Source organism: Pelophylax lessonae, assembly GCF_965119305.1.
Source record: "Pelophylax lessonae genome assembly, chromosome: 4".
In the NCBI taxonomy this organism is placed as follows: Eukaryota; Metazoa; Chordata; class Amphibia; order Anura; family Ranidae; genus Pelophylax; species Pelophylax lessonae.
This window is the reverse complement of record NC_138771.1, coordinates 357,983,175-358,007,204: the sequence shown is the minus strand read 5'-3', so window position 1 is coordinate 358,007,204 and position 24,030 is coordinate 357,983,175. Positions and strand designations below refer to the sequence as shown.

Here is a 24,030-nt window from a genome sequence, read left to right as displayed (position 1 = left end):
AGGAAACGCTTATTATACAATTTAGCGATCCTGTCTTTTTTGAAATGGGTCTCCTGGAGAAATACTTTAAGGGCCCTGTCTCCACAAATCAATGAGGCAACTAGTCCTCTTTTCTGGGGTGTTAAGTCCCTTTACACTCCAGGAAATCAACTTCAAGGACATCTTTGATAGTCAGATCCCGCCCGTAACTCAGAAAAAAAAATGGGGGAGAAAAGGGGAGTAGAGGAAGGGTCAGAAGGTAGAGAGAAGAGCGGGGGGGGGGGGGGAAGAAAAAAAGAGATAATTAAGGTAGAAAGAGAGAGGATAGAGAGCTAGATAGAAGTATAGATGGGCAAAGTAGTTGGGAGTAGGAATTGGACCTCCTCTAGTTCACTCTAAACGGAAAATAGCTGCCTGAAGCGGCAGTTAAGGCCTATGTGAGGAAGATGTAAGGCACTTCAGGGAGAAGAGCTTCCGGCCATAGGCAACCTCGGGTAGGGCAAATCAAACATAAACCTTTAAATAACGTGCGAAGATCTCTCTGTGAGTTCTAAGTAGCTTGGAAAACTCATGAGAATGGTCCCCATCTTGTGTGTAATTAAACCTGATAGCAAAAAGGATGTACTGGTAAGCCCGTCTACCAACAAATAAAAGACATCAGAGATAGCATAATCAAAGATCTCAAAAAGAAAGGCAGCCAGGACACCAGACTTATCTCCATTTATTAGAGGTTACAGTAATTGGGTACAGAGCGCAAGGCTTCTGATCCGACATTGTCAAGAGCTCCCCTTTTCCTGGGGGAACAATAGTTTTCGCGAGCTGGGGACAATTGGCTACCACCGTTTCCCGTCTTAGCTTCTGGTGTCCTGACTCCCCTCCCCACATACCAAATAGAACATTAACGTGGAATGACCTCCTCAGGCTATTAGTAGGAAGCGCAATTTGTGCTGCCATGAAGAATCAAGAGCTAAAGGTTATCAGGTGTGAAGGCAGCAAGCTGCACAGTCTTTCAATAAGATATAATAACAAGGGCAAACAATTCGGGAACAGTCATTCAGTCCCCCCCACGGGGGAGCAGAGAAGATCATCACAGAATATCACTGCAAGATTCTAAGTCCTACTGTGGTATTTCAGGTAAGCAGATCTCCAGTCCGTGGTAGAGCCCCAGGTAGGGATCCTGGCAGCGCTAAGGGAACAAAAACATTTGATGTAAAGGTAGACTTCACAGGACAAATCGTGCAGGGAAACCTTGAAATGTGAAAACCTTTAAAACGGAAAAGGACCATACATCTGAACATAAAAGTTAGTGCAGTATAGAGTCTGATCCAAATGTGGGAAAGAAAAACATAACCTATCCCAGAGGATAACATATTTTAGAGCTCACGGTCTTGAGGAGATCCTTGAGGGCATGACGAGATCTTTGCTGTCTAGCGTTCCTCGATGCTGCTGAGTTGGTCGGCGTCTGGATCGAGAATTCTAACCAATTAGGAAGGGATACTGGAGCCATCTCGAGGGCAGTGAAAAATCCTGGGAGTTCTGTTGGGTGTCGCAGGGGAAAAAAGCGCCTGTATTTGCGGGCTATAAGATGAAAGGGGTGACCCCATTTGTCGGTAATGCCCAACTCGCCAAGCTTCTCTAACAGGGGTTTAAAGCAGCGGCGCATTTGCAAGGTTCTTCGTGAAACATCTGGTAGTAGTAGAATTTGCGCTCTGTCAAACTCCATGGGTCCTTTGCGCCAAGCTCACTGTAGATTGTCTTCCTTCAGGGAGTATCTGTGTAAGCAACAAATGACATCTCTGGCTCTACTCTCGGTTTCTCCTCTTGAGCCCAGTGGCCTGTGGACACTGTCTATTTCAATGGCTGTGTCCGCGGGGGGTTCCAAAGAACATATTAAAAATAGCTGTGACCGTGACCTTGAGGTCCGCTGGCGTAGTGGCCTCAGGGAGACCCTTAATCCTGATATTGCGTCTACGATTGCGGTTCTCCAAATCGTCCAGAAGCAGCATCAGATGGGTCACATGAGCATCAGTGTAGTGTTTCTCTGTGCTGTTTGTATAGTAGAGACAGACTGTTTAATTTCAACTGCAGTAGACTGTAATGTGGCTACTCTGTCTACAATGTCTGTGACCTCCTGTTTAAGCCGTTAGTTCCCCCCTGAGGGCTGATTCAACATCGGCAGCCAGTGCCTCAACGTCATCACTGGTGGGCAGTTTTTGTAAAAAAAAAAGCTCAGATATTCTGCCCACTCATATACTCAGCAGGGGATTCTATTAAGGAGGTTAAAGAGGGCATAGTACTCACTGTGACTCCAGCTCCTGTGGGATGGCTGCTTCTCTCCATCCCTCCCTGATGTCGAGCCATACTGTGCCTCTCATGCTACCTCTCTGTTATTCACCCGATGTCCCCTGCAGTAAAATGGAGTCCTCAGGATCTTGTAGTGGAGAGAGTGACGAGGAGCCCGGTAAGCAGGGGGAGAGGTCACTGGGGGGGAGAGAACAGCGTTATGTCTTGTGCGGCTCCCCTTCGCCTTTCGCTTGAGAGAGCCTTGGCGCCATCTTTGAGCAGTCAGGCGTGGAGGCTGTGGGGTTTTTGGGCATTAAATAACGATCCATTTCGTGGTACAGACTGTTCAGCACTAGCCTGGTACCTCGTCCTGTCCTGGGGGAAGATGTGGGAGAGAAATATCACTGGTTTGTGTGATTCAGCTGTATCTGGCAGCTACTGAGTTGTTTCGGAGGTCAGACTCGCTTTTTGTGGTCATGGATGGATAAGAAAAGGGCTGGCCGCTTCTTTGGCTACCATCCCCAGATAGATCAGACAGACGGTGACTCAGGCCTATTCCATTAAAGGTCAGGTTCCACCTTTACCTGTCACAGAGCATTCTACTCGGGCGATGAGTGCTTTTTGGGCCTTCTGTCATCAGGCATCTGTATCGCAAGTTTGCAAGGCTGCCACTTGCTCGTACGTGCAATCCTTCATGAAATTCTTTAAGGTAGATACTTTGGCATCTACGAATGCTTCTTTTGGCCGTAACGTTTTGCAGGCTGCTGTTTCAGAGGGGTGGTTCCCTCTTGAGGGGTGTTTTTCTTTAAACCTTTATTTTTTTAGAGGGGGCTCCTGTGACCCTTTTTAAGGCTCCTGTTTCCTGGTTAGGGGCTCTTATGTTTAGCCTTAAGTTATTTTCCCCATCCCTCATTTTCCTTTTGGCACTGCTTTTGGACGTCCCTCTATTTATAATTTACCCCTCTCCACCCCTCTATGGAGTTCTGATAATTCTAATACTGCTTGCTACTAAACTGATTACCTAGAGCAGAGAGGGGGATTATATACCAGCTGAGAACGGTCCATGGGTGTAGCCAGGTGTTTTTTTGTTCTGCCTAGTCTTACTCCTGGAGGAGACAATATAACCCACTAGTTATGATTTATGGAGTGCTGTGTTCGCCGATGAACTCAGAGAAATGGATTTTATGGTAAGTACAAAATCCATTTTTTTCATCAAGCTAGGCCAATATGTATTCTGTTACATATTTTTGGTAAAAAAATTCCCAATAGGTGTATATTGATTGGTTTGCGCAAAAATTATCACGTCTACAAACTAGGGGATAGATTTATGTCATATTTATTTATTTTTTACTAGTAATGGCGGCAAGCAGCAATTTTTAGTGGGACCACGACATTGCGGCGGACAGATCAGAAACTTAACTGACTCTTTTGGGGGGACCAGTGACATTATTACAGTAATCAGTGCTAAAAATATGCACTGTTACTGTACTAATACCACTGGCAGTATGGGGTTAACACCAGGGGCGTTTAAAGGGTTAAATGTGTCCCTAGAGGATGCTTTCTAACTGTGTGGGGGTTGTATTCACTGGATGAACACAGAGATCTGCGTTCCTAAAAAGGAGGCATCACTGACAGAACAGCAGTCTGCCGTGTGTACATAGGCAGACCACTGCCGTTCTGTCTCCATGGGGAGCGATCGTGGGTGCCCAACAGAAATCGCATCCGCCGGACCCACTGATTGGCTCCCCCTCTAGCCAGTCAACGTGTTTGCACGCCCCCACTATCTGCTAAATGAAGCGACGTACAAGTACGTCATTTTGCGTAACAGAGCCGACCTGCCGCAGTATAACTACGGTAGCTGGTCGGCAAGTGGTAACAAAAAGCTACTACATACCAAGTCATTTAAATTTAGAAGTGCCTTTCTCATCAGTTCCATGGTTATAAAAAAAAAAAAAAAAAACACTTGTTCCTGCAAGAAATCGAATAAGCTTGTACTTTTCTGTGCCTCTGTAATGAAATGTAAAGTAATGTTTAAAGCTCTTCTCAGAGTTTACCTCTGTAAACACCTAATGTAATGTTCGTGATTCAGTTACAATATTTACTACTTTGTTCAGGCCGCCTGCAGATGGAGGCTGACCAGCATCAGCAACATATCCGAACTCGAGACTCACTTATGAGGACCATGGCAGCACAACTGGAGTTTGATGGATTTGAGCGAATGCCATTCAATCAGAGACAGGTAGCAAGCTTTCAGAAATTAGTGAAAGAAAGACAAGAAAAAGATGAAATGGAGGCTAATCAGATAATGGTAAGAGCCATACAATGATATAGAGATAAAATATCCAATTTTCCAAATAGGCTTTATCCTGTATATAAAATATGTGTGGATGTATATGGCAGAATTTTCATGTTTGGTTAATGAATATGTTTATGCACAATGCAGAAAAGCATTGCATCAATGTACAACCTCGTACAGCCATTTGCTTCAACAGTAAAATAGTAAGCTCAAAATGTCTTTGTGGATGAGGCCTGTGTGTGTAAATATACTGTGTATGTATATATGTGTGAATATATGTATATATATATATATATGTATAATCAGTGTGTGTGTCTCTCTCACTATATATATATATATATATATATATATATATATATATATATATATATATATATATATATATATATATATATAAGAGAGAGAAATACAGTGCCTTGCGAAAGTATTCAATCCCCTTGTACTTTGTGACCTTTTGCCACATTTCAGGCTTCAAACATAAAGATATTAAAACTGTAATTTTTTGTGAACAACAACAAGTGGGACACAATCATGAAGTGGAACGAAATGTATTGGATATTTCAAACTTTTTTAACAAATAAAAAACGGAAAAATTGGGCGTGCAAAATTATTCAGCCCCTTTACTTTCAGTGCAGCAAACTCTCTCCAGAAGTTCAGTGAGGATCTCTGAATGATCCAATGTTGACCTAAATGACTAAATATGATGAATAGAATCCACCTGTGTGTAATCAAGTCTCCGTATAAATCCACCTGCACTGTGATAGTCTCAGAGGTCCGTTTAAAGCGCAGAGAGCATCATGAAGAACAAGGAACACACCAGGCAGGTCCGAGATACTGTTGTGGAGAAGTTTAAAGCCGGATTTGGATACAAAAAGATTTCCCAAGCTTTAAACATCCCAAGGAGCACTGTGCAAGCGATCATATTGAAATGGAAGGAGAATCAGACCACTGCAAATCTACGAAGACCTGGCCGTCCCTCTAAACTTTCAGCTCATACAAGGAGAAGACCGATCAGAGATGCAGCCAAAGAGGCCCATGATCACTTTGGATGAACTGCAGAGATCTACAGCTGAGGTGGGAGACTCTGTCCATAGGACAACAATCAGTCGTATACTGCACAAATCTGGCCTTTATGGAAGAGTGGCAAGAAGAAAGCCATTTCTTAAAGATATCCATAAAAAGTGTCGTTTAAGGTTTGCCACAAGCCACCTGGGAGACACACCAAACATATGGAAGAAGGTGCTCTGGTCAGATGAAACCAAAATCAAACTTTTTGGCAACAATGCAAAACGTTATGTTTGGCGTAAAAGCAAAACAGCTCATCACCCTGAACACACCATCCCCACTGTCAAACATGGTGGTGGCAGCATCATGGTTTGGGCCTGCTTTTCTTCAGCAGGGACAGGGAAGATGGTTAAAATTGATGGGAAGATGGATGGAGCCAAATACAGGACCATTCTGGAAGAAAACCTGATGGAGTCTGCAAAAGACCTGAGACTGGGACGGAGATTTGTCTTCCAACAAGACAATGATCCAAAACATAAAGCAAAATCTACAATTAAATGGTTCACAAATAAACATATCCAGGTGTTAGAATGGCCAAGTCAAAGTCCAGACCTGAATCCAATCGAGAATCTGTGGAAAGAACTGAAAACTGCTGTTCACAAACGCTCTCCATCCAACCTCACTGAGCTTAAGCTGTTTTGCAAGGAGGAATGGGCAAAAATTTCAGTCTCTCGATGTGCAAAACTGATAGAGACGTACCCCAAGCAACTTAAAAAGTATTGAACACGCTAACTGAAATACTTAGTACAATATCCTTTGTTGGTAATGACAGCCTCAAGACTCCTCCTGTATGGAGAAACTAGTCGCATGCATTGCTCAGGTGTGAATTTGGCCCATTCTTCCACACGTCTTTAAATTTTGAAGGCTCCGTGGGCATCTCCTGTAAAATCTGATCCTTAGCTCTTTCCATCGATTTTCTTTTGGATTCAAGTCAAGTGATTGGCTAGGCCATTCTAGCAGTTTTTTTTTTTCTTTCTTTGAAACCAATTGAGAGTTTCCTTGGCTTTGTGTTTGGCATCATTGTCGTGCTGAAATGTCCACCCTCGTTTCATCCTTATCATCCTGGTAGATGGCAGCAGATTTTTATTAAGAAAGGTCTTGGTACATTTTTGCATTCATCCTTCCTTTAATGATATGAAGTTTGCCAGTACTGTATGCTTAAAAACAGCCCCACACCATGATGTTCCCACCTCTAAACTTCTGTTGGTATGGTGTTTTTGGGGTGAATGTGCAGTGCCATTTGACCTCCAAACATGGTGTGTATTATGGCATCCAAATAGCTAAATTTTGGTCAGATCTGACCAGACTATATTCTTCTAGTATTCCACAGACTTTTCTAAATGTTTTGCTGCCAACTTTAAGTGAGGTTCAACATGCTTTTTCTTCAGCAATGAAGTCTTGCGTGGTGAAGGTGCATGCAGGCAATGGTGGGTGAGTGCAATTCTTATTGTTTTCTTTGAAAAAAAATTGTACCTGCTAGTTCTAAGTCTTTCTGAAGCTCTCCGCAAGTGGTCCTTGGCTCTTGGACAGCTCTTCTGATAATTTGTTTCGCTTCTCTGTCTGAAATCTTGCAAGGAGCACCTGGACGTGGCTGGTTTATTGTGAAATTATGTTCTTTCCACTTCTGGATTATGGTCCCAACAGTGCTCACTGGAACATTCAGAAGCTTAGAAATCCTTCAGTAACAAAATGCCATCATAATGTTTTGCAACAATAAGGTTGCAAAGGTCTTGAGAGAGCTCTTTGCTTTTACCCATCATGAGATGTTTCTTGTGCGACACCTGGGTGGTGAAACACCTTTTTATAGTCCATGAATTGAGACTGAACCAGGTGATTTTAATTTGCACTGACAAGGGGCATGATTTCTTTTTTTATCCAGAGAATAAGGGCTCTTTCACACAGCCCGCCCGTTGGACGGACTCCGTTTATCTCAGCAGGGGGATCAATCCGCTGATCCCCCTTGAGCAGGATGATGACAGCTATTCACCGCACTGTGTGCGGAGACGCAGCTGTCAGTTCCCCATACATCTCTATGTGGGAATCGGAAGGGAACGGACCTTTGGTCCGTTCTCATCCGATCCCATCTGATCCGATCTGCTGGACGGATGGAAAATAGGGTTTCTCTTACGTCCTCCGACAGTCGCCGCCTCTTCATATTCGTCACATATGGGGTATTAGACTTTGCTCCGAAGGAGTAGCTAGGCAACAGAATATGTTAACAATAAAGCTTTAACATATCCCACCCTCAAGGGGTGGTCCCCTCAGTCAATACCCTCCTACTTCCTGCAACCATATCTCAGTTTTAATGTCTAGCTTGTCAGGAGTGGCTGGCTCTCTCTGTGCTGGGACTTTTTGTCCCAGACTCTTTCTTCTTTTTAATATTTTGTTTGAGTTTTTTTCTCTACCTTTACTTAGCTGTTATTTTGGTCAGCATTAGTTAGTTCTTCGGACGAAGAGGATCATGCGGACTGGGTCTCGGGCTGATCCCCCTGATCGCAGGTCGTGGGTCAGTGGCTTCCCAGTCTGCCATCGAGCGTTCAGCCAGGTAACGCTCCTGGCACAGTGAACGACCCATCCCTGTTCGGTGCAGGGATGATTGGTGAGGTGGCTACCTCACCGGACGCTGTGCGGTTTCTTAACCGCCATTGTGTGCGTCTTGAATTGCGACTCTCCCTGCCTCATGTGCAGCGGCTTGTTCGCCTGTGCGGGTTCCCCACGCCATGTGAGGTAAGTGTATCTATGTGGGGACCTGTCTGTCTGGGGGGGGTCTCAGTCTGGGACTGTGTAACCTGCCTTTATTCACACTGCTTGTCTCCCTATCTCTCGGCTGCATGCTGTGGGCTGCAAGGGGGGGGGGGGCTGTGTGACACTGTGTGTGTCAGGCTGGGCAGTGTGGGAAGCTGTGTGCTGTGGGGCATGTTTTTATGGCATGTTGGGGCATATACAGCGATCGCTGCGGCGATCTAACATGTATCCATATAATGGGATAAGCTTGTGTGTGTTTTTATGCACTATGGAGCGGCGATTTCGGCGCCAAACGACGCCATTTTACCGGCGCCCGCTCCGGCCGCATGGTTTACATGCACGGCGGCCATTTTCTTGTAGCCTCCATAGGCTTACATAGAGCGCCCTGGCAGCATCACTTCCTCTTTCCTGGAACACCGATCGAGGCAGCAGCAGCAGCGGGGTCTCCTCAGGTTTTATCCTTCTATTCCTGTTTGCCATTGCCTGTATTCAGTCTGTATATTCCCTGTGGGGGTCTCATTGTGCCTGAGTGTGGTGCGGTGGGCTGCGCTTGCCGCGCTTGCTAAAAGGGGGCAGTTAACCCTTGGTTGTCTGGCATACAGGGGCAATGGATTCTCAGGAGGGCAAGTTTCCCACAGTATTGGTGGAAAGCCAGGGGACCGCTGTTTCCCCCCCAGGGGGGGATTTAGCCACTATTGTGGCTGGCCTTGCTGCCCAGGTGCAAATGCTGGTGGCTGCTCAATCTACTAAACGGCCCAGAGTTGCTCTGTCCTCTGATTCTGAGGGTGAAGGTGATGGGGCTGTTCTGGCAGGGACCCCCTTATCGGGGTCCCGCTCCTCTCTTGATCTAGTGGGGTCTGAGGTGGAGGCTGAAGTTGAGGGGGTCGATAATTCTCCCCCTGGCTCGCCTGAAGAGCTTGCAATCATGGATGAGTTGATTGCTTCCATTAAGCAAACGCTGCGTTTGCAGGACGAAGTGTGTCCTCCCGCTGCCTTGGCGGCTTATGGGACGCAGAGAAAACGCAGGACGCCGCAGGTTTTTCCCTGCAATGCTGATTTTCAGCGCGCTGTTAAGGATCAATGGCGCGATCTGCGCAAACCTTTTGCGGTACCAAGTAAATTCAAGCTGCGTTATCCTTTCTTGCCTGCCACTGATGAACGGTGGTGTGTGCCTCCACCAGTGGATCATGCAATTGCGGTTTTGAACAAAGCCACTGCGATTCCTGCAGAGGGTTCCCCTGTTTTCCGTGATGCCACGGATAGGAGACTGGAGTCTCTTGCCCGTCATACTTATTCTGTTACGGGTTCTATGCTTTTGCATGGTTGCGCTATTCTTTTTTAATATCTATGCTTAAGGCTCTGTTTGCTTCTCTCATGGCGGCCCAGGCGATCGCAAGTTGGACGCAGATGCTTAGGCGCGTCCTAGTGGCCGATTCGGCCTCGCCGGCGACCCTGGATATGGTGGATCAGATCCACCAGGGTGTCATGTATCTGTGTGATGCGGACCTGGACCTGATTCCGTTGGCTGCACGTGTGCACAGCGTGGCGGTGTTGTCTCGCCGCCTGGTTTGGTTGAAATGTTGGTCGGTGGACCAATCTTCACGTAAAACCTTAGCCAATCTGCCTTATGATGGGTCTCGCCTTTTTGGGGAGTCCCTGGATGTGTTGATTAAGGGGATCACCGGGGGTAAGAGCACTCTCTTGCCCCATTTCCCCAAGGCTAAGGGGGCTTCTGGGGAGAAGCATGCGAATTTTCGGCCCCCTCAGGGGTCCTTTCGTGCCTTTCGGCCGCACTACAAGGGCAAACCGTTCAAAGGCCAAGGTTCTCAGAAGAAGCCCTGGTCTGGGAAACAGAAGTCCGGCCAATCCGGACCTACGGCCCATAACAGTTCGGCCTGAAGGGGCGCCCTCACCCAGTTTTGGGGTGGGGGGACGCTTGCTCGGTTTTCTTCAGCCCTGGTTGGCCCGTGTGCGGGACAGATGGGTTCTGGAAATCGTTCGATCTGGTTACAAGATCGAGTTTCTCTCTCGGCCGGAGAGCAGATTTTTTCCCTCAAATCTACAACTGTCTCCAGAGCGCCTGCGGGATCTGCACCTGGCGGTGCGGGACCTGAGGGCTCAGGGTGTGGTGGTTCCGGTGCCTCATCGGGACAGATTTCGGGGGTTTTATTCCATTCTGTTCACCGTGCCCAGGAAGGAGGGCAAGGTTCGTCCGATTCTGGACTTGAAAGCTCTGAACCGCTCTGTGCGGGTTCGCAAGTTCCGCATGGAGTCCCTGCGCTCGGTGGTGGCTGCCCTGGTTCCGGGGGAATTCATGGCCTCCATCGATTTGAAGGATGCGTACCTTCACATCCCCATATTCGAGGGGCATCAGAGATACCTTCGATTTGCCATTGCGGAGGATCACTACCAGTTCGTGGCGTTGCCCTTTGGGCTCGCCTCGGCTCCGCGGGTCTTCACCAAGGTGCTTGCACCGGTTCTGGCATTATTGAGGGCCCAGGGCATTTCTGTCCTGGGGTATCTGGACGACATTCTGATTCGGTCTGCGACCAGTCAGGGTCTGGAGAAGGACCTGTCTGTCACAATGCAAACTCTGCAGGAGTTCGGTTGGACGATAAATGTTCCAAAGTCGACACTGAGTCCGTCGGTTCGTCTTCCCTATCTGGGAATGATACTGGACTCGGTGCAGGCGAAGGTCTTCCTGCCGGAAGACAAGCTCAGGACTCTTCAGGAGGAAGTCAGGTCCCTCAGGGACGTTCCACACTCGTCTCTGCGGACGTGTATGAGATGTCTGGGATTGATGGTCTCGGCCTTCGAGGCGATTCCTTTCGCTCAGTTTCACACGCGGGGTCTCCAGGCGGAGATCCTGTCCAAGTGGGACGGGCGACCTCAATCTCTGGATCTTCAGATCTCGTTGAGTCATCGCACCAGGGTAAACCTTCTGTGGTGGCTCCAGTCCCCGTTGGTGTCCGGGGGCAAGTCGTTTCGTCCGATCTCGTGGACGATAATCACTACGGATGCCAGCCTGTCGGGCTGGGGTGGTGTTCTGGGCGTTCTGTCCGCCCAGGGGACCTGGTCGGAGGGGGAGTCTTCCCTCCCGATCAACATTCTGGAATTGCGTGCGATAAGGCTCTGTCTTCATCGCTGGACGGACCGGCTGCAGGGCTGCCCGGTTCGGGTGCAGACGGACAATGCCACGGCGGTGGCATACATCAACCACCAAGGGGGCACCAGGAGTGCCCGAGCGGCTCGAGAAGTGGCCGACATTCTGTCTTGGGCCGAGACTCATGTCCCGGCGATAACGGCGGTTCACATTCCGGGAGTGGAGAACTGGCAGGCGGACTATCTGAGTCGCCAGACCCTGGATCAGGGGGAATGGTCTCTCCATCCGGCTGTCTTCCAGATGTTGTGCGCGAAGTGGGGTCTTCCAGATGTGGACCTGTTCGCGTCTCGCCTCAACTACAAGGTGAAGAGGTTCGTGGCAAGGATGCGCGACCCTCGGGCAGACGCGTCGGACGCGTTAGTGGCCCCGTGGCATCAGTACAGGCTGATGTACGCTTTTCCACCGATTCAGTTGCTGTCCAGGTTCCTTCGCAGGTTACACTCGGAACGCAGCACGGTGATTCTTGTGGCACCGGACTGGCCTCGCCGGTCCTGGTACGCAGACCTCGTGAATCTGGCGGTCGACGCCCCCTGGCGTCTGCCTCTTCGAGACGATCTACTGTCTCAAGGACCGATTTACCATCCTGCTTTACAGTCGCTGGCTTTGACGGCCTGGCTGTTGAGACCGAGGTCCTGAAGGAGAAGGGTCTCTCTCCAGAGGTCGTTCATACCTTGATCAACGCGAGGAAGTCTTCCTCGGGAAAGGTTTATTACCGTACTTGGAAGGCCTATTTTGCCTGGTGTGAGTCCAGGGGGTTTTCACCCCGCACGTACTCGGTTTCCCGTGTGCTGTCTTTCCTTCAGACGGGTGTCGATCAGCGTTTGGCGCTGGCCACGATAAAGGGTCAGGTGTCTGCGCTGGCCGTTCTGTTTCAACGTCCCGTGGCTTCCAACTCCTTGGTTGGCACTTTTATTCAGGGTGTGCGGCATCTGGTTCCTCCTAGGAGGGATCCTTTGCCCCCCTGGGACTTGAATCTAGTTCTTTCTGTGTTACAACGTGCTCCTTTTGAACAGATCAGGGAGATCTCGTTGTCTCTGTTGTCCAAAAAGGTCGCCTTTTTGGTGGCGATCACTTCGGCTCGCAGAGTGTCGGAACTGGCGGCTTTGTCCTGCAAGTCTCCGTACCTGGTGGTTCATTTGGATAAGGTGGTCTTGCGACCTAATCCTTCTTTTCTGCCGAAACGAGTTTCGGAATTCCATCTTAACGAGGATATTGTTTTGCCTTCGTTGTGCACGAAGCCTAAACATCCAAAGGAGGTGAGATTGCACTCTCTGGATGTTGTTCGGGCGATTAGGGTTTACCTTAAATCGACTGAGTCTTTTCGTAAGACGGACTCCTTGTTTGTTCTTCCAGAGGGTCCTCGGAAGGGCATGGCGGCTTCGGCCTCTACCATCGCCAAATGGATCAGGCAGACCATTGTACAGGCCTATGCCTTGCAGGGGAAGGTTCCCCCTGTGCCTGTGAAGGCGCACTCTACTAGATCACTGAGTACGTCTTGGGCCTGCCGTCATGGGGCTTCTGTAGCCCCGGTGTGTAAGGCGGCGACCTGGTCGACCGTGCACACTTTCACAAAATTCTACAAAGTAGATGTTCAGGCATCGGCGGATGCTTCCTTTGGCCGCAAGGTTCTTAGTGCGGCTGTTCCATAGGGTCCCTTGTTGGGGACTCCTGGCTGTTGGGATATCTTTGTATCCCCTGGTTTTTTTGTCTTTTCCTGGGTTGTTGCTCCTGTTGAGCACTTATTTTTGCTGTTGCCCAGCTGGTTTCCTTCCTTTGGTAAGGTTCCTTTCTTTGATGTGGAGACTGCGTTGCCTTTCGGCGCGGATGCGTTTCCCACCCCTCATGTTTGCACTGCTTTGGGACGTCCCCATATGTGACGAATATGAAGAGGCGGCGACTGTCGGAGGACGTAAGAGAAAACGGAATTTTTGTAAAATCTTACCTGTAAAATTCCTTTCTCTGAGTCCTCCGACAGTCGCCGCCCCCGCCCCTCTTTTGGGGTTGAATGTATACTCTACTGCTATTCCACTAAAACTGAGATATGGTTGCAGGAAGTAGGAGGGTATTGACTGAGGGGACCACCCCTTGAGGGTGGGATATGTTAAAGCTTTATTGTTAACATATTCTGTTGCCTAGCTACTCCTTCGGAGCAAAGTCTAATACCCCATATGTGACGAATATGAAGAGGCGGCGACTGTCGGAGGACTCAGAGAAAGGAATTTTACAGGTAAGATTTTACAAAAATTCCGTTTTCCATCTGTCCAGATTTGATGGATCGGATCGGATGTCAGCGGACATGTCTCCGCTGACATCCGATGCCCCATAGGGATGCATGGGGGGACCGTTCAGATCCGCCAAAAAAACAGACAGGGGGATCTGAACGATCCGCCTGTGTGAAAGAGCCCTTATACTTTATTTTAAAAGAAATATAAATCCGTACAGCCCATATCAATACAGTTTGCCAAATGATCAGTAAGACAGCAAAGCACATAGTAGTGAAAACCATTCCATTAACCTACATATTTTCTAGGCACATACAAGGCAGATATACTACTATCCTAATCCCGGTATAGCAAATACTCCCAACATCAAAACCTCCACCTCTTTTATTAGCTTGTATTTCTCCTTCTCACCCGGCATTCCCGCAAAGTAGTCTATCCATGACCAGATCCACCGGGGCTAACCCGGGTGCATCCAGCCACGGTCCCCATAATCTCTCAAATGTACGTATAATTCTCCTATGCTGGATATATTATTTTTTCCATTCGGAGCCTATTACCGACGTTATTGATCCACTCCTTAACCGTAGGAGGGCTCTCCGACTTCCAGTACACCATAATAAATTTGCTTGCTAGAAATAGGGATCGAGTCATCGCCTCTTTGGTGTGTTCCTCTAACTCAAAATCATCCAATAAATTAAGCAAGCATGGGTTAGGGTCCAGAGGGATAGAGGTCTGAAATATTTTGTTTAGAGTGTCCAACACCCCCCTCCAATAGGAGTGAAGCTTTGGGCATCTCCACAGCACATGAATCAGATCTCCCTCCCATTTGACCAGTACCCTGAAAGGGTGCTTTTTCAGAAAAGTTTGTAGCAGTACGTTATAACATTGAGATATAATACCTTTGGAAGTATTAGCCCCTGATCCAACTAAACAGTGGTGTAGGAGACCAGGATAACTCAGAAGACCCATCTTTATTTAGCCAATATGGCATGTCCTAATTATAAGTGGCAGAAACGAAAAGAGGGTGGCAAAGCAAATCTCTCCTGCAACTCCTCAAAAGACAGCAAAGTACTATTGTGAAATATTTGTATCATATATAACACTCCATATCTCTGCCACAGCACCCCATTCTGCAACTTACCTATTTCAAGGTAAGACCAAATGGGGCTGAACTTTGTATATCCTATCACTCCCTGAAGGTATCTAGCTTTATTCCACACCTTTTGGAATAATTTATATGTCAGGAATGCTTTGTGTGACTTTCCAAAGGCCTGAGCCTCTATGTGTGATGTCGGGGTCCTGTACAGATCCAGGGTAGTGATCCATTGTGGTGTCTCCCAAACCCTAAAGATGCTCCTGGGTATGCCTTACTGTGGAAGATTGAGCTTAGGCTTTGGAGATCAAGGCAAGGTTAATGGGACCTAAATCTTCCTCTGAGAGGAATTCATTTTGTCAGTCACAGGCCACTGTCCCAAGCAGGAGCCCGAAACTCAGTTTCACTGGAAACTGTGCTCCAAAGGCAGCCAAGCCCATTGCCAAGACTCCTTAATAGTGACTCCTACAAGATATAGCAGAAACCTAGGTGCAAAATCCAAGGGAAACAAGCTAGAGTTTGGCAGTTTTTTTCCTCACTTAAATTTGCTCAAATATCTCTTCTCAGCTTTGCAGAAAATACGTTTTTACTATATTAGAGCGGCTGCAGGGGATCATTGCGTCTGTCCTATAGCAAGAAAAGTCCTAGGCAATGTATTCAAACCTTTTTACTGTCTCCGAGGCAAACAGGGATGCATGTCCCATTCTAGACCTGAAGGTTATCAGCTAATTGATACCTTTTGTATATTAACCCTGTCTCTATCTGTTACTTTTTAGTCAGGGGATTTCCTGGCATTGGTGGATATCAAAGGTGCCTATTTGCACATTCCTATCTTTTAGTTCTCCCACCATTACCTGCTGTTTTCATTTGATAAGTGTGATTAATAGTTTGTGGCGCTTCTCCACAGCACCCTGGTTCTGGGCTTCCTATGGTTCCAAGAGATTTCCCATCATGGGGTATCAGAAAGACCTACTTTTAATGGAGAAATCAGCACAAGTGTTGTCGGGCAATCTCCAGCTATGCACATACCTGCAAAGCTTTGCATGGGTTTGAAACCTCCAAAAGTCAGTGTTGGAGCCCTCACATTGTTTGCGGTATCTGGACCTGGCTCAGGACACAGCCCTGTTGTGAGTTGTTCTGCCCCTGGAGAAACTCCAGCCCCACCATTCCCAGAAAGAGATTCTGCTGTCCATGTGTTACCCATCAATTGTCTCTTTCATGAGGGTGCTGGGCCTATTAGTGACTTTCATTGAAGCAATACTGTAAGCCCAGTTTCACTCCAGACTGCTGCAGCCCAATATTCTGGCCGCTTGGGACAAACTTTCAGGCTGGATTCACACTTTTGCAAATTGGATGCAGGTTTCCCCTGCATCCAATTCACATGACAGTAGAGTGTGATCGGCTCACACATCTTTGGGGCGGCTGCAGTCCACACTGGAAAAGGGTCCTGTGCGTCTTTGGCTCCGTTTCAGGTCCAAATTCAGGCAAAAATTTGAACCTGTTTTTCATCTGAAACATGGCCACAGCTAGTGTGAACCCGGCCTTAGTCCCTGGATTTGCCCATTAACTTTACCAGCCAGAAAAGACTAGCCCTGGAGTGGTAGATCTCGAGTCCAGCGTTGGATTTGGGAAAGCAATTTCTCCCGATGGCTTGGGGGCTGATGGCTGGTGCCAGTCTGTGTACTGGGGTTGAGTCTTGGAGTTCCTTTCAGCTCAGGGGATTTGGTCACCTGGTTAGGTTGCAGTCAGACACTGCCATGCTGGTGTACGTCAGTCATGAAGGAGCTGCCAGAAGTTGCACAGCTCACAAAAAGGAGGCTCTGATTCTATCCTGGGCAAGATTTTGCATTCTAGTGCTGTTGAAGGTGCACTTTCCACATGTGGAAAGCTGAGAAGCCCTCTTCAAAATCACCAATGTCTGGATCCCAGGAAGTGGTCTTTCACCTGAAGGTATTCCAAGCCCATTGTTGCCGGTGAGGGACACTGGACATGGGCTGTGTTACCCGTTCCCAAGGCTTTGGATAACAGGCTGGTACCTTCAGGTGATTAGACACTGGCAAGCTTTTGAGGACAATCCCCCACCCAAAACCCTATCCTCCGTTTTTTGCTGGTGCCCTAAGGTGATATGGAGGAATCGCTCTTAGTTTAACTATTTTCTCTTTGAATTCTTCAATCAACCCTTCACTGCCTTCTAAAACAATAGAAGCATTGCACCTTCAGAAAAACCTTGGGAACCATACCCGGTCCCCACACTGTGTGGATGGTCTGGATTGTTGCTTCGGCACTGGATCCTGCATTGGCGTTAGCCTTTGCACTTTGTGCAATGCATGTAGCTCATCTGGGTATGCTGTAACCCATTGGAACTGAATTAGAAGACTTGTGTCCCGTAATGTACTTCAGGCAAAGGATTTTACAGATATGTTGAAAATCATAATATTGTATGGCATTGGCTGGCAGGAATGTGGATGGTGTTTATATGTCACCTAGGCTTTCCACTTGCATGTGGTGAGGGGCTCCAGGGTTTATGGCTGATGTGGAAAACATATATTTTTTGCCTTCTCAGTATCCTTAAAGGTTCTGTTCTTGAGCTTGGTGGTTTGTAGAACTTTGGGTGGGATAAAGCCTCCGTTTACAGGTCCACATCTTACCTGATAGACACACCTCTTTAGCCTCAGTTGTGCCCTGGCCTTGGGACTTGTCACACTAGAGGCTATATGTAATATGCAATCTAATGCTTTATTAATTATATTATGTTTTGGGACTGTTGAAAGCAACTGGAGATGAAGAGCTTGTGGTGTGCAAGTCTATAGCTGTCCACTGATTTTATTGTGTGGTGCAAGCAGTCACTGCCAGGAAGACAGAAGTGCTTAGCTTGTACTTGGTGACCACTGCAAACCTTTTTTTCTGCATTTTTTAATCTAACAAAGATTTATTCTTTTCATCCTTTAGGCAAAGGTGATAAAGCTGTTTCTATGAATATACAAAGTGTATCTTCAGTAAAATATTTTCACAGTAGTTTTGTTCTAATTGCAGAAGGAGTTTTCAGACAAAGAAGCAGCTAAACAGAGACAAATAGATGAGATCAGAGACAAGAAGACAGGCCTGGAGCGAACTATTGAGTTAAAGTCTTCTATGCAGAACAAAAAACAGGGAGACCTCAGGAACATCAAATCTGAGCTACAGCAACTGGAAGGTTCCTCTGACAGACTGCAGGAACTTGATGAAGAACTCCTAAAAACGGTGAGCTGTATACTTGTGTGGCCTAAAGAGTAACTCCACTTTTAGGAAAAAAAAAACAACAACCCCTTTAGGTAATTGCAGGAAGCAGATCCCTTGATTTTGTTGCTGTGAAGAAATAGCTCTTTGTTTCACCAGAGTAATCGCATACTCAGATGCCACCAGCACTCCATTGTGAACATAAACACTCATTTATTAGTGCAATGTTACATTATTCAAATAGGCTAACATTTTGTGGCTGTGCAGGGTCCTTTTGCACCAATACTTTTCTTTTGCAGGGGGTGCCTAAAAAGGAAAGGTAATTTTAATAAAATTCAGTCAAATCATTGCTTGTGTAGCAATTGTTCATATTTTATTTTTTTGCTATTTTTTTTTATTCCACGAAAGTAGGGATATTCTTTAACGCCTTTCTTGTGTAAGGCTGAATTCACTATGTGTGGTGACAGATGTTTTACTGCATTGTAAAATGTCTGTCACTGCAAGTACAAACAGGAAATATGAGGAGTATATGTGAGGGTTTACATCCTTTTTTTTTTTTTAAATCTTTATTTTCAGTTTGTAAAAAATCACAGAGAAGGAAAAAAACACTGTACATAAAAATAGATAACAAGGGGGAGGCCAAATAGCGCCACTCACCCGTAAACATAACCGATCAGGTCTACGTATAAGGCACAAATTGGCAAGGGTAAAGGTCGTGCATCAAAGATATAGGGCGGGCTGCCAGCTGTCAGTATCAAAGTGGGGCCATGGGCGTCCGTGTAGCCAGCCCAGCGAGCAGCATCTGCCCCAGGGGACCCCGGAGGGAGGGGGGCGTAGAAACCTCCAACAAACCTCCCCCTGCGTGACCCCCCCCCCGGCCGGGCACCCCCCACCATGTATGTCCCCGCCACCCAAGCCGGGCAGCAGGGAGGGGCCAGCAGCAGAGCAAGTCCCACCGAGTGAGACAGGCAGCGCCTGAGCTGTCACTCCCAACCAAAATGGGCGGCAGTCTCAACTCTGGCAGACCGCACGGCAGGAATTTTGCACTACAGTAGTTACGAAACAATTAACATGAGGAAAGAGAAAAGGGGGAAGAATAAAGGAGGAGAGAAAGGACAGAGAGGAGAGAGAGCAGAATGAAAGGAGGGAGAGAATTTCAGAAGTTGGCAACAAATATATTATATCTAAACAATAATTAGAATCAGTAAAAAAATAGTTTTTAAAAAATGTTTTACTTTGTTTTTTTTTTTTTTTTAGCACTGTGAAGCTAACTTAATTTCCCTTTTTTTTCTACTACCACATGATACTACATATTATGTAGAAAATGTATCTTTGCATATTGTGTGTTATCCTCTGTTGGATAATAATTATGTGGATCATATGTGGGTTTTGTGTCACAGGAGCGGGAACTGGAGAGCGTTGAACGGAACTGCAATGTAGAAGCTCTGAAATCAGAGGTTGAACAGCTTCAGAATCAGAAGTCTGAACTGGACAGAACAGTGCGAAAGCTGGATCAGGAGATGGGGCAGCTAAACGCCCACACAATGACACGGACACAGATGGACATGCTGAAAAAGGATAAAGTAGAGACATTCATTACATTTTGTGGTGTTTTGATTATAGAACTACTGAAAATAATTAACTTCTATATTACCTTTCAAGTTCTCTTATACATAGTAAAAATATATGTAATTCATTAGTTTCTTATGCATACAATAAAATACAATACATATATATATATATATTTTTATATATTTATATTTTTTTTCTGCCTAGTCAGGAATAAGGACCTAGTTCCTTGCTGTGATCAATCGTCCTGGCAATTTTTTCTTTTTAGGTAGACGTTATTTCTCCTGGTTTTTGTCCTGTGAGATCTACAATCAACTGCCAGACTGGGCGAAAGGCTGGATAATCTAGATCCAGTGGTCACCCAAGTCTGGCCAGCGAGCGCACGCAGACCTCCGCGCTTGGTCAGCCGCAACATAGCCCCAACATACGGGGGCTGGCCTGTGAGTTAAACACTCAGCGAGGTCACATCATCTGGGTCTCGGCCCGAGTTGCAGCATTCCTCCTGGCCGACAGCCCCCCATTTCGATGGAGAGGAGGTTCTCTCTGGAGCAGTGCCCGCCTGCTTCCTAGTATGGTAAGTGACTGTCCTCCCTCTCCCCCTGGAGGTTTTTGGGGTGGACGTGGGCCCCTCCATGGGACGGTTGGACCCCTGGGTTCCCCTCCTTCCCATTGAGCACCCCCCTCATTGGTCTGGTGGACCCTAAGGACCATATCCCCCCCCCCCCTCCTTACTGATGCTGGGGCTGTGGGGTGGCCTGGTACACACCGCCTGAGGTAGGGGCAGGGTGCTGTGCTGTCGATAGGGCGGGGGGTGTGCCGCCGGTGACCGGGCGATCGGCTGTGGGGGGCTGTACCCCTTCCTGCCTGTCCTCTGTTCTGAGGCCTAGGGATCCCTTCTGGGTCCCTGGGAGCCTTGTGGTGCCGTGCGGGGCTGCCATTTTGCTGTAGCCTGTATGCTCAATGCACAGCAGACTTATTTGTATAGTCAAGTGGCCATTTTGCAGTGGTTTACCATTGAAAATAGTGGCGGCCCATAAAAGTGGAGCCCTGTGGCTGGCGATTTTGGTGGTGGGACCCCCTCCATATCCCCTGGTGCTGACTTCTTGATCGCCGCACGTGGAGTGCAGATTATCCTGGTGGCTGCAGGTGCCTGTTTATGCTGGTTGGTGAGTCTGGTGGGGTCCTCTTCCCTCTCTGCTCAGCATCGATTAGGTGTTCTGTTATTGGCGACCGAGTGGTGCTGCCAGAGCGGTGGCGATGTCCCTGAGCAGTGTTTTTTACACCTTTCTTGTGGGGTCCCCCTATTTAATCATGGAGTTTTTGGAGCACGTTTCCCCACCTGATGCCCTCTCGGAGGCTGCGGGGCCCTTCAGGTCCCAACCATCAATCGATGCACTGACGGCAGTCTTGGAGTCCTTTGTGTCCTGGGTGGAGGTGGCTTTTGGGTGATGGGCTGGAAAAAAGTGCCCCCCCGCCTTCCCCAGCCTCATCTGTCTCCTCAGATCCTGAATCTGATTCAGCCACTGCGGGTCACTCTGCTGGGTCTGCGACCACGTGCCCTGAGTTCTCAGATAGTGAGGATGATTCCTCCACTTCTGCAACCGCGCATGAAAAGATGTGGTGAATGCACTGATTGTATCTGTGCATGAAATCTTAAAAATGGATGATGCAGCTGAAGCTGCAATGGAGGCGTCGGTTCTCTTTGCACCTACAAGCCATCTAGAGTGGCAAAGATGTTTCTTTTCCTTGCCTATTTTGACAGAATTGTCGCTAAAGAGTGGGGAAGGCCAAAACATCCTCTTGTGGTCCCTAAGGAATTTGCTATGCGATACCCCTATGAGTAGTCCCTTATTAAAAAGTGGACTGTTCCACTGGTGGTGGACCCTCCGGTCTTCAGATTGAACAAAGCAATCATGATTCTGGTTGAAGAGTCCCCGGCCTTTAAGGACCCGGCTGACAGGAAGGCTGAGGCTGTGGCCCGCAATATGTACGCCCTTGTTTGTTTGGCACTGCAGCCGGTATTTACCATTCCACTGGTGTCGCTAACTCTGACAAGTGGGCTAAGCTTTTACTTCGTTACCTGGAGGGGGAGCAGCTCCCCCCTGCCTTTGCTGAGCTGGTGCACCATGTAGTCCAGGGGCTGTAGTTTTATCTGTGATGCCTCTTTGGATGCAGCTCCCCTGGTCGCTAGGCTCTCTGTTTCGGCAGTGGTCCGTGGGTATATTTTGTGGCTAAAATGCATTATATGCGGACCAGACTTCTAAGATGGCCTTGACTGATCTTCCTTTTCAAGGAGATCACCTGTTTTGGAGCTACCCTGGATGACATCATTAGGGTCTCACAGGGGGGAAGAATACTTTTCTTCCGCAGGCTACTAAGGGCAAGGACCCTCGTCATAGACGTGGGCCATCCTTCTCCTTTTTCATCCCTCAGGGGCAACTGACAAGTGATCAAAGCCGCTCAGGGCCTCCTCTGGTGAATCCAAGCGAACTTGGTCAGGCAAGTTGAGAGCGGGCTTATCCAGAACCGCGGACAAGGCTCCTTCAGCATAAAGGTGCGCTCTTATCCATATTAGGGGTGGGTGGATGTCTTTGCTGGTTTCCGGACCCTGGGACTTCCCTGGTACAAGACAAGTGGGTCCACAAAGTCATTCGATCCGGCTACAAGATTGAGTTTCGCTCTTACCCCCCCAGTAAGGTTCTTCACTTCCAACATGCGCCTGTCCCCGGACCGCTTATAGGGTCTGTTTGGGGCGATACAAGACCTGTTACTTCAAGGGGTGATTGTCCCTCTGAACGTTTTCAGGGTTTTTTACTCAAACCTGTTTACAGTTCCCAGGAAGGAAGGAAAGGTGCGTCCAATCCTGGATCTCAAGGCCCTGAACTGCTTTGTGCGGGTGCAGAAGTTCAGGATGGAGTCCATTCATTCGCACGGTGGTGGCATCCCTGCATCAGGGGGATTTTCATGCTTACCTTCACACTGCAATATGTGTCGGTCGCCAGCGCTTCCTCCGTTTTGCCATGGGAGAGGAGCATTATCAGTTTGTGGCATTACCCTTTGGTCTCGCCACTGCTCCTCGAGTCTTCACAAAAGTGTTAGGCCCTTCTGCGAGCAGAGTCTCCTACTGCTCTTGTGGAAAACCTGGGAATCACCATACAAAGGAAGTTCGGCTGGATTCAGAATTTTCAGAAGTCTGCTCTGGTTCCGTTAACAAAGCTAGACTATCTGGGTATGACTCTGGACTCGGCCTTAGCCGAGTGTTCCTTTCTCTGGACAAACTCCAGAAACTGCAGGCTGCGATTTGGTCCCTGCTGTCCAACAGATGGTCATCCCTCCGGACTTGCATGGGGGGCTGGTTCTGATGGTGTCTGCCTTTTGAGGTGGATCCATTTGCACAGTTCCATATGAGGTCCCTGCAAAGGGAGATTCTTGCAAAATGAGACAAGACTCTGGACAATCAGATCCAGGGAACAGAAGAGTCCCTGATATGGTGGCTCCGCTCTCCGGCGCTTCGGCTGGGAAAATCTGTCCTCCCCTTGTATTGGACAGTGGTAACCATGGATGCCAGCCTGGGGAGGCGTCCTCTGCAAAAATTCTGCTCAGGGGATTTGGACACTGGAAGAGTCCAGACTACCGATCAATGTCTTGGAACTCTGAGCGATCAGACTGTGCCTGGAACATTGGACGGATCATCTTCAGGGATGTCCTGTGTGCATTCAGTCGGACAATACCATGGCTGTGGCTTATGTCAATCACCAGGGGGGCACAAGAAGTGTCCTGATGGCTCTTGAGGTAGCCAGCATTCTAAGGTGGGCAGAACAGTTCATTCCAGCCGTCTCCGCCGTACACATTCCCGGGGTGGAAAACTGGCAGGCGGACTACCTCAGTGTAGACAGTTGTTGGACCAAGGGGAGTGATCCCTTCACCCGGAGCTGTTTCATCAGTTGTGTCTCCGGTGGGGCATTCCCGAGATAAATCTGTTGGCGTCCCGGCTCAACAGAAAGGTGCAGAAGTTTGTGACTCGGTCATGGGATTCTCTGGCGGAACCTACAGACGCCCTGGTGGCTCTGTAGAGTCAGTATTGTCTGATTTTCGTTTTTCCTCCTCTCAAGCTTCTACCAAGACTTCTACGCAGGATCGAGATAGAAGGGATTCCGGTCATCTTAGTGGCCCTGGACTGGCCTCGCCAGGCTAGGTACACCGATTTGGTGTGGCTGGTCGCGGACGTTCCTTGGAAGCTTCCTCTCAGGGAGTATCTGCTGTCCCAAAGTGCAATCTTCCATCCTGTTTTACAGTCGCTGGCTTTGACGGCTTGGCTGATGGATAGAGCTTTGTCTGAGTTGGTGATTCCAATGCTGTTAAAAGCTAGGGAATCTACTTCTAGTAAGATCTACACTGC

General features: G+C 47.9%; 1 protein-coding gene across 1 annotated transcript in view; it reads left to right on the top strand.

The window, feature by feature from the left end:
- The window catches only part of RAD50 (RAD50 double strand break repair protein), a 549,855-nt gene that overhangs the window by 188,291 nt on the left and 337,534 nt on the right, over positions 1-24,030 (top strand). The window contains exons 9-11 of the mRNA XM_082256750.1: positions 4,377-4,570; positions 17,880-18,086; positions 19,463-19,645. Coding sequence (XP_082112876.1) covers positions 4,377-4,570; positions 17,880-18,086; positions 19,463-19,645 — 584 coding nt within the window. The remainder of the gene's footprint in view (positions 1-4,376; positions 4,571-17,879; positions 18,087-19,462; positions 19,646-24,030) is intronic.